Source organism: Aegilops tauschii, chromosome 7 (assembly GCF_002575655.3).
Source record: "Aegilops tauschii subsp. strangulata cultivar AL8/78 chromosome 7, Aet v6.0, whole genome shotgun sequence".
NCBI classification, from domain to species: Eukaryota; Viridiplantae; Streptophyta; class Magnoliopsida; order Poales; family Poaceae; genus Aegilops; species Aegilops tauschii.
The window spans coordinates 143,276,627-143,287,614 of record NC_053041.3 but is presented as its reverse complement, the minus strand read 5'-3'; the positions used below and the strand labels follow the sequence as shown (position 1 = coordinate 143,287,614).

General features: G+C 43.5%; 1 protein-coding gene across 1 annotated transcript; it reads right to left on the bottom strand.

Moving 5' to 3' along the window:
- Positions 1–2,052: 2,052 nt before the first annotated feature.
- LOC141026934 (uncharacterized) lies at positions 2,053–4,954 on the bottom strand. The gene is made up of 2 exons (XM_073503819.1): positions 3,940–4,954; positions 2,053–2,228 (listed from the first exon to the last, which is right to left on the bottom strand). Exons 1-2 carry the CDS (start codon positions 4,952–4,954, stop codon positions 2,053–2,055), a joined length of 1,191 nt encoding a protein of 396 aa, XP_073359920.1.
- Positions 4,955–10,988: the final 6,034 nt, after the last annotated feature.

The window sequence follows — 10,988 nt, the reverse complement described above, 5'->3', positions numbered from 1 at the left end:
GGCCACTGCCAAACCTAGTTTGTAGTAAAAATATAATTAGTTTAATACATTCATAACCTCAAAAGCAATTAAATTATTATTTTAGCCACTATTTTTAATTAGTCTAGGGCAGTCAAACATTTTACAAAAAGGTTGTTTCTCCACCAATATTACTTACGCATTATTTATCACATCCAGAACATTTTGGTTTTAACATTTGAAAACTTTTATTGTTTAACTTGAATTTGAATTTTGAATCCGAACGGGATTGAATCATCGCGAGATTAACAACGGTAATCGTAGTGACGTGGCATTGTTAGCAGAGATTACTCTAGCTTAATTATCCGGGCGTCACAATTTTATTGTTGGAAATAAAGGAAATGAATTTAGTGAAACCAAATTTGATCCAAACTCCCAACTTTGAAAAAATTCAAAATTGGTTTTTAGGGAAACTTCCAACTCTGTCTTTTGGTCCTTGAGTTTCTCAAAGTTCCTTGGATCAAAAATCAAATAAAACAAATGGAGGCAAGAAAAATGCATAAATCATGGATGCATATGAATGATCTATTTATAAACATCCAAATTGAAAATTGGGATGTTACAAACCTAACCCCCTTAAGATGAATCTCGCCCTCGAGATTCGGGTTGGCTAGCAAAAAGGTGTGGGTGGTCCTGTCGGAGGTCTTCTTCTCGTTCCCAGGTGGCTTCTTCCTCAGTATGATGACTCCACTGAACCTTGCAAAACTTGATGACCTTGCTGCGGGTAACCCTGCTTGCAGTTTCGAGAATCTTGACGGGCTTCTCCTCATAGGTCAGATCACGATCCAACTGTATGGCCTCCAGTGGCACTGTATCTCTCAAAGGAATATCGGCCATCTCTGCATGGCATTTCTTCAACTGGTAAGCGTGAAACACATCATGAACTCCTGACAAGGCTTCGGGTAATTCCAACTTGTAGGCAACTTCACCCATGCATTCTAAAACTCTATACGGCCCCACAAACCGTGGTGCTAACTTTCCTTTGACTCCAAATCGTTTAACTCCTCGAAGTGGCAACACACGCAGATATGCTCTATCTCCGACTTCATAGGTTACCTCCTTGCGTTTAGTATCAGCATAACTCTTCTGTCTGGATTGGGCTACCTTGAGTCTGTCGCGGATCGGCTTGACTTTCTCCTCTGAATCTCTAACTAAATCTGGTCCGAATAATTTACGGTCTCCAACTCCATCCCACATCAATGGTGCCCTGCACCTCCTTCCGTACAAAGCTTCGAAAGGGGCCATTTTCAAACTAGCTTGATAGCTGTTGTTATATGAGAACTCTGCGTAAGGCAAATTATCATCCCAACTAGATCCATAATCTAGCGCACAAGCTCTCATCATTTCCTCCAGAATCTGATTGACTCTCTCGGTTTGCCCATCTGTCTGCGGATGAAAAGCTGTACTGAACTCCAGCCTGGTACCCAAAGTTTCATGTAACTCATGCCAAAACTTTGAGGTAAATTGCATTCCTCTATCTGATACGATGGTCCTCGGAACTCCATGCAGACATACCATCCTGGTCATGTATATCTTGGCTAACTTAGCACTTGTATATGTGGTTTTCACGGGGATGAAGTGAGCTACCTTAGTCAAGCGATCAACCACTACCCAAATAGAATCATAGCCTGATCGGGTCCTGGGTAATCCTGTAATAAAGTCCATGCCAAGCTTGTCCCACTTCCAATCTGGTATCGGCAAAGGCTGAAGTAATCCTGCTGGTTTCTGGTGCTCTGCCTTAACCCTCTGACATATGTCACATACTGCGACATACTCGGCAATATCCTTCTTCATACCTGTCCACCAGAAACTTTCCTTCAAGTCCAAATACATCTTGGTGTTGCCCGGGTGTATTGAATAAGGCGGATCATGAGCCTCCTGAAGAATCAATTTCCTGATCTCTGGGTCATTTGGCACGTAAATACGCTGCTCAAACCATAAGGTTCCATGTTCATCCTCATGAAATCCTTCTGCCTTTCCTTGGTTCATCCTTCCCTTTATCTCTGCAATACCTTTGTCTAACTTCTGGGCTTCTCAGATCTTTCCCAACAAAGTGGATTGAATTTCCATTGCGGCAACAAAACCTCGTGGTACTATCTCCAATCGAAGATCTCTGAGATCATCAATTAACTCCTGAGGTAATCCTCCTGCTGTGAGGGTATTGACGTAGCTCTTGCGGCTCAATGCATCTGCCACAACATTGGCCTTTCCTGGGTGATAGTGCAATTTCATATCATAATCCTTTATGAGCTCCAACCATCTTCTCTGCCTGAGGTTCAACTCCTTTTGCGCGAAGATGTATTTCAAACTCTTGTGATCCGTGTAAACATCACACCTATTTCCAATAAGAAAATGTCTCCAGGTCTTGAGTGCGTGCACTACGGCTGCTAACTCCAAATCATACGTGGCATAATTCCGCTCATGAGGTCGAAGCTAACGTGAGGCATATGAAACAACTCTTCCTTCTTGCATAAGAACACCTCCAAGTCCCTGACGAGAAGCATCGCAATATACTTGGAAATCCTTGCGTATATTCGGAAGAATTAGCACTGGGGCTGTGACCAAACGTTTCTTTAGCTCCTGGAAACTGGCCTCACATTCGTCGGTCCAAACAAACTTAGTGTCTTTCTTCAATAACTCTGTCATGGGCTTCGCGATCTTGGAGAAATTCTCAATAAACCTCCGGTAATATCCTGCAAGTCCAAGAAAACTGTGAATCTCTCCGACTAATGTGGGTGCCTTCCATTCGGTGACGGCTTCAACCTTGGAGGGGTCTACTGCTATTCCTTCTCCTGATATAACATGTCCAAGAAATCCAACTTCCTTCAACCAGAATTCGCACTTGCTGAACTTTGCGTATAATTGATGTTCCCTGAGCTTCTCAAGAACCAAGCGCAAATGTTCCTTGTGTTCTTCTTCATTCTTCGAGTCAATCAATGCCATCAATGAATACCACAACAAACTTATCCGAGAACTCCATGAATACCTTATTCATCATACTCATAAAATAGGTAGGGGCGTTAGTCAAACCAAAAGACATGACCGTGTACTCATAAAGCCAATATCTCGTGGTAAAGGCTGTCTTGGGTATATCCTGTTCTCGAATCTTCAGCTGATGATATCCTGATTGAAGATCGATCTTAGAGAAAACTTTTGCTCCTTGTAGCTGGTCAAACAAATCATTGATCATTGGCAGAGGGTACTTGTTCTTGATCGTCACCTCATTCAGCGCACGATAATCTACCACCATTCTCAAGGATCCATCCTTCTTCTCAACTAGAAGCACTGGGGCTCCCCAAGGTGATGAACTCGGTTGAATATAACCTTTCTCCAATAATTCCTTAATCTGCTTCTTAATTTCCTCCAGATCATTTGCGGGCATCCGGTACGGTCTCTTGGATATTGGTCCGGTGCCTGGTAACAATTCGATCAAAAACTCTATGTCCCGATCCGGTGGCATGCCGGGCAATTCCTCTGTGAAAACATCGGGATAATCCTTCACAACTGGTACTTCCTCCTGAACAACTCCCGAAAGAGAATTCACTTGAGTCCTCCTTAGTGTATGCCTCGACACATACTTGATCTGTTTCCCCTCTGGGGTGGTGAGAAGAATCGACTTACGGGCACAATCAATATTCCCTTCATACTTGGATAGCCAGTCCATGCCTAGAATTACGTCCAATCCTTGTGATTCTAGGATGATGAGGTCTGTGGGGAAAACGTGTCTCCCTATGGTCAATGGCAACTGAAAACATCCCCGACTAGCCATATACTCTGCTCCTGGGGAACTCACTAACATAGGTGACTTAAGGGCTACGGTCGGCAACTTAAACTTATCCACAAACCCCCTTGATATGAATGAATGTGATGCACCAGTGTCAAAAAGAACAAGGGCTGTAAATGAATTAATCAAGAACTTACCAACAACGGCGTCAGGCTGGTCATAAACTTCCTCCACATTGACATGGTTCACCTGACCTCTGGTGAAGGGATTGGGCTTCTTGCCTCCATAGCTTCCATTACCGTTCCCGTTCTTGGCCTCAGGGTAATCGGTGGCGTAGTGTCCAGTCTTCCCGCACTTGAAACAGGTAATGTGGCTCAGATCCTTCTTTGCCGGTGTAGCGGGGTTGGACTGGTGCTGATTACTGTTTCCTCCGTTCCCATTGCCATTCCTATGGCCATTATGGTTGTGTCCATTCCCTCCATGATGTGAATGTCCTCCATGGTTATGGTGAGTGTGTCCACTATACTTGCCAGATCCTGGTCCATTATTTCCCGAGTACGGGGTATAGCGGGGCTTCTGCTGAACACCAGAGTTGTACTTTCCCTTTCCGTACTTCCTCTTGCGATTCTCCACCTGCTGCTGCTTGCCTTCCAGAATGAGAGCCTTGTCGACCAACTCTTGATAATTGTTAAAGGTAGCCACGGTCAACTGAAGTCCCAAATCGTCGGTTAGTCCCTCCAGAAATTTCTCCTGCTTAGCGGCATCATCGGCCACGTCTCCGGGAGCATACCTGGATAACTTGCTGAATTCCTCCACATAATCACCAACAGAACGATTTCCTTGGCGTAAGTTGCGGAACTCACGCTTCTTCAGACTCATCGCTCCGGCTGAAACATGCGCGGTACGGAACGCCTGCTGGAACTGATCCCAAGTAACATTGGCCATGGGAAATGTAGTGGTGTAATTCTCCCACCACGAGGCTACTGGTCCATCCAGTTGATGTGCAGCAAAGCGCACCTTCTCAGCGTCAGTGCATCCTGCGGTGATCAGCTCTCTTCCGATCTTGCGAAGCCAGTCATCTGCAACGATCGGCTTCGTGCGGCTAGAGAACACTGGTGGGTTTAACCTCAGGAAACGGGTAAGGTTGTCGACCGGGGGTGGTGGCGGTGGGTTGTTGTTGTTCTGGTTATGATTTTGGATGAGTAGCTGCATGAGGGCATTCTGGTTCTGGATCAACTGGGTAAGTTCCGGTGGGAATTCCGGGTCATGTCTCGGAGGCATCTGTTAGGTTTAGAGTGGATGAGAAATTAGAATAGAATAAGGGCCTAATGAGAGAAATCAAGCAATTCACACATATCACACCACACAAGCAAAAACCTACAGGTAAGGTCATATCCACAAGAGATATGATCTCTTCATACTACCACAATCATTCGTTGGACTCAACTTGGTAGTGGTGGTCTGAACTAAATCTTCTCAAATCAAAGTCAACTCTAGCTTCTTCTTCTTCGTCAATGATGTCTTCATATGTCATGGTCTCATCGGGCTGAGCAACTTGGTGATGGGGTTAACCAACTATTTTATTGAAGTGGAGAAGAGATAGAAATGAATAGAGAAGAGTATAGACCAACGGATATGTAAGGAAGTCGTAAAATAGAGTTTTCTTCCTATGGCTTTCCATTTCCTAGTGGCCGCATCCTACAGTCAGCGTGTGCTCTGATACCATCTTATAGCAACCTGACCCAAATGGATCGAAGTCTCTGTGCTTAAGTGTCATCCCTGAATCGGTATGCTGACACACACAGTACTCGAGGAATTATAACAGAGTTCAACCACACACTTTATTACATCAAGGTTCTCAAAAGAGTATTTATTACAATAATATGGCCAAAGGCCATCTAAATAAAAATAACTGCGGAAGCTTCAAAGGTAAATGAGTCCATCCAACTCCATGGCAAACTGAGTGCAGAACAACGACCTATCGCACCTTTAATCCTCGTCGAAAAAGTCTGCAACATGAGACGTTGCAGCCGTGTAGGTCAGCACATGGAATATGCTGGCAATTTCACACCATAGAATAATAATAAATGAAAAGACTATTTCTATATGCAAATTTAGCTGGTGGAGGCTCTAAGTTTAACTTTGCATAAAGCTAATTTTACCCTACAACAAAGGAATAATTTTTTTATTTACTACTAAATTAAAATGCCATTATTGAGAAGGTTCCTCCAACTCAATCCCAAAATTCCCAAGTTATTAGTAACCCAATAATTTCATTAAATAGAGTGATGAGATCAACCAATAATTCACTTCTAGATACTTAAATTGTCCATAACCGGGGACAGGGCTAATCATGATTAGTTTGTACACTCTGCAGAGGTTTGTGCACCTTTCCCCACAAGACTCGACCACCTCCATGATCGGAAGATCGAGGCATAGCCTTTCAGAAGCGTTTCCCCTTAACCCTGGGTAGACCGGTACACCTACTTTCCCCTGCATCAGCTAGTCTACCACGGAAAGAGGTCACACAACTTACTCAACTATGCCAGAGCCCATAATGGCTTGTGGCTGCACACGAAAGTTTCTAGGCATGAAATATCTTATGATCCCTTTGAGCCTGGGTGGCGGACCTAGGGTAATCACACGGGTACTCCGGGATTCGCCTTGGGCAAGCACTGGTTTCTCCAGATGCCCCAAACAATCCACCCAGATGTGTATTAAAGTTTCCACCTTAGGTTATCCCAAAATTATTAACTCTCGCAACTTGCATGGATCACACATACCAATCCCCGTCTATGAGCATGGCTAAGCAATATATGATATAACGAATCCCGGGGTGATCAAAGGTCATAGGTTCCTACCACATGAACTACATAGCATAACCACATGTTCCCAATCCTACTCATGCAATCTTTTTGGGTGAAACTAATGCATAGTAAAAACTAGGTATTGAAAATTATGATCAAAGTGTGAACTTGCCTTGCTGACGTTCGTTGAACTCTAAAGATTCTAAAGATTCGTAGTAGCAAGTTTCACACTCCGGATGATCTAGCGTAAGCAAGCAATAAAATACATAAGCATACAAGCAAAGATCCAAAAAGAAAACAAATAAAAGACTTCAAAAAACTCCAAAAACAACCAAATAAAGTTTCTGTACAGAACGTAATTTTTATAGTAGAAAAAATATGTGTGTTTGTGTCTTAGACGATGGACGCATGCGGGACGATGTAGAGAACGATGAGGTGAACCACTTGCACAAGTTGTGGTTGTAGATTGCTTCCTGTACGCACGGTGAGAGGTCGCCGGAATTCACGAACTCCGGCGAGCAATTGGCGAGGCTAGGGAGGGGGAAAAACTCCAAAAAGTGGGGGCTTCGGACGAGGGGTGAGAGGGGCTCCCAGGGTGCTTTATATAGGGCTTGGGGAGGTCTGGAGATGAGTTGAGCGTTGCCGACTTTATGATGTTAATGGTGGCTGTTACTTGGGCTTCCAATGGCCATTAGAGGGGGAATTAAGGCGCACTAGTGAAGGGGAAAAAGTAGAGGGAGGCGAGGGGAACCGATTCAGAGTGGTTTTGGAGCGAGGGAGAGGAGGGGAGGGGTGGGGCGCTAGGGTGGGGTGTTGCCTGGGTGCGTGCGTACATGTTTTTGTAACGTTGCGAGGAAGAAGAAGATAGTGCCTGGGCATGGGCCTGCTGGGCTGCGTTTTTTTAAATGTTTTTTTACAGAAGCAATTAAACACCGAAAATACAAATAAAAGTTAGCCTAAAATCCCAAAAAATTCACATAGTTATATGGTCTTATATATGACCTAGTGAACATTTATCTGGCCTAAAATGCAATTTTTCAAAAATAAACTTTTTGCTATGCTAATAAAATAAGTTGCAAATAAAACTCAACAAATATAGTTTGGTTCCAAATTCGATTTCAAATATTTTCTTTTCTGATTTTGAAGAAGTCATTTTATCTTCTCTCTTTATTTTATTGTTGGAAATAAAGGAAATGAATTTAGTGAAACCAAATTTGATCCAAACTCCCAACTTCGAAAAAATTCAAAATTGGTTTTTAGGGAAACTTCCAACTCTCTCTTTTGGTCCTTGAGTTTCTCAAAGTTCCTTGGATCAAAAATCAAATAAAACAAATGGAGCCAAGAAAAATGCATAAATCATGGATGCATATGAATGATCTATTTATAAACATCCAAATTGAAAATTGGGATATTACAGTAGGATTTCGAGCGACCTCACCAGAGAGAAATCGCACTTACGACGGTGGATGTTACCGATCTGCCAAGAGAGTATGGGTGCAGCGACTCGGATTGGAAGTGGAAGAAAAAATTTGGTGGCTCTAGATACCAATTGTGACGACCGATGAACCCTAGAGGGGATCGATCGCACCGGGGAGAAGGGGAATCGGGGTAGGTGAGGAGAGCAGAGAGAGATAGACGAAGACAGGGGAGAAGGGGAAACCAGAGTTATCTCATTCCATATCGAATCCAGGATTACACACTGGTTTATGTAGCTCTCAAATAGGCCACAGGCAGCCCAATAAACCCCACGGGCCTCGGCCCATTTTACCTACACCTAGACTGCTCTCCTCACCTCTCATGTGTCCACTGGTACACTTGTATCAGGTGTGACACGCCCGAGGACTGCAGCCTGCACGCGCAGGCGGCAACCTCAGTGAAGTCGCAGACCATGACAACGGCAAGGCGATGCCCTCGACCACTATCTCCTGGCGCGTGGTGTCGCGGCCCTGGACCAACTGGAAACGCGGGGCTTCTCCCTCCGCCAGTGCACGGTGCAGCTTCCTCCCTATGCGGCGACGGCAGCCCATGGCCTGCACGCGGCATGGAGAAGCTCCTGCATGGGTTGCGTCCCCATGGAAATCTCTGATATACTCCACACTAGCACCACACGTTTAGACAGGAGAAAGAGATCTTATCTCTTAGCGAGTTTTGCAATATAGCCCTAGTGGCTTTACCTATGTTCGGAATAGGCCAAAACTTTTGTCTTACATCATTTGCTATTCATTAGCATTCGTGACGTTTAGTCCATGTGTTTCTAGCCCATTTTCTGTAGAGTTTTGTAATTCCAGAAATGCGTGGCTGTTATTTGCTTGACCTATAAAATTTTCTTTACCGATACAATGGTATTGTTCTGCGATTGAGATTAAGTTTTCTCGCACAACAATATTGAGTTGCGATTGAGAAATAATTATTATTTTTCTCGCAAAATAATCTTATTGCGGTTGAGATCAATTTTCTCTTGCAAAATATTAATTCGCCCCGCTGAATTATCTTGCAACTTGATACAAAATCATCTCATTTAATTTGAGGCCTATACAATTCAAGTTTTACACTTGAGCGTCAAGTTTGAAACATCATTATTACTCATTACATTAGTAGTTTTTTCTGTTGAGTACCTGATAACCCACAAGTATAGGGGATCGCAACAGTTTTTGAGGGTAGAGTATTCAACCCAAATTTATAGATTCGACACAAGGGGAGCCAAAGAATATTTGAAGGTATTAGCAGCTGAGCTGTCAATTCAACCACACCTGGAGATTAATTATCTGCAGCAAAGTGATCAATAGCAAAGTAGTTTGATAGTTTTGATAGTACTGACAGCAGCAACAGTAACAGTAACAGTGATAGCAGTAAATTGTAGCAAGTGTAACAGTGATGATAGCAATAGTAACGCAGCAAGATCAATATAAATAAATTCGTAGGCATTAGATCGGTGACTTGTTGGATGATATTCATCATGTAAAAGTTATAACCTAGGGCGATACGGCACTAGCTCCAGTTCATCGATATAATGTAGGCATGTATTCCGTAAATAGTCATACATGCTTTATTAAAAGAACTTGCATGACATCTTTTGTCCTACCCTCCCGTGGCAGTGGGGTCCATATTGGAAACTAAGGGATATTAAGGCCACCTTTTAATAGAGAACCGGAACAAAGCATTAACACATAGTGAATACATGAACTCCTCAAACTACGGTCATCACCGGGAGTGGGCCCGGTTATTGTCACTTCGGGGTTGCCGGATCATAACACGTAGTAGGTGACTATAACTTGCAAGATCGGATCTAAAACATGGATATAATGATGAATTCATAAATGGTTCAGATCTGAGTTCATGGCACCCGGGCCCAAAGTGACAAGCATTAAGCATAGCAAAGTCATAGCAACATCAACCTAAGAACATAGTGGATACTAGGCATCAGGCCCTAACAAAACTAACTTGATTACATGATGAATCTCATCCAACTCCTCACCGACCAGCGAGCCTACGAAGGAATTACTCACTCCCGGTGGGGAGCATCATGGAATTGGCGATGGAGATTGGTTGGTGATGACGAAGAACGAAGATCCCCCTCTTCGGAGCCCCAAACGGACTCCAGATCTGCCCTCCCGAGGAAGAACAGGGCATGGCGGCGGCTCCGCCTTGTGGAACATGATAATTCTTTCTCCCTGATTTTTCTGGAAATATTTGATTTTATAGTATCAGGGGGGTCATCAGCAGGGCCACCAGGTGGGTACAACCCACCTGGGCGCGTCAGGAGAGGGGCCGCGCCCTGGTGGTTGTGCCCACCTAGGTGCCCCTCTCCAGCAGGTCTTGGCTCCAGAAATTCTTATTATTGGTACAAAAAATCCTCAAAAAGTTTCATTCCATTCCGAGAACTTTTATTTCTGCACAAAAACAACACCATGGTAGTTCTGCTGAAAACAGCGTCAGCCCGGTGTTAGTTTCATTCAAATCATGCAAATTAGAGTCCAAAACAAGAGGAAAAGCGTGAGAAAAAGTAGATACGTTGGAGATGTATCAACTCCCCCAAGCTTAAACCTTTGCTTGTCCTCAAGCAATTCAGTCGATAAACTGAAAGTGAGAAAGAAAAACTTTTACGAACTCTTTTGCTCTTGTTTGCATAAATAAGCTTAAATAGCACCCAGGTTTTCAGCCAGCATTATAACTAGCCATGTCAACAATAACATTTAAAGATTATAATGACTCATATCAATAACATAATCAGCTAGCGAGCAATGATAAGATATCTCAAACAGCAACACTTTGCCAAAACAACCATGATATAATATGACAATAGTGGTATCTTTCTAGCCCTTTCTGAGACCGCAAAACATAAATGCAGAGCACCTCCAAAGTTCAAGCAGCGACTAAACATTGTAATTCATGGCAGAAAAGATCCAGTCATGATGCGCCCAACATTAGCTATACACAAT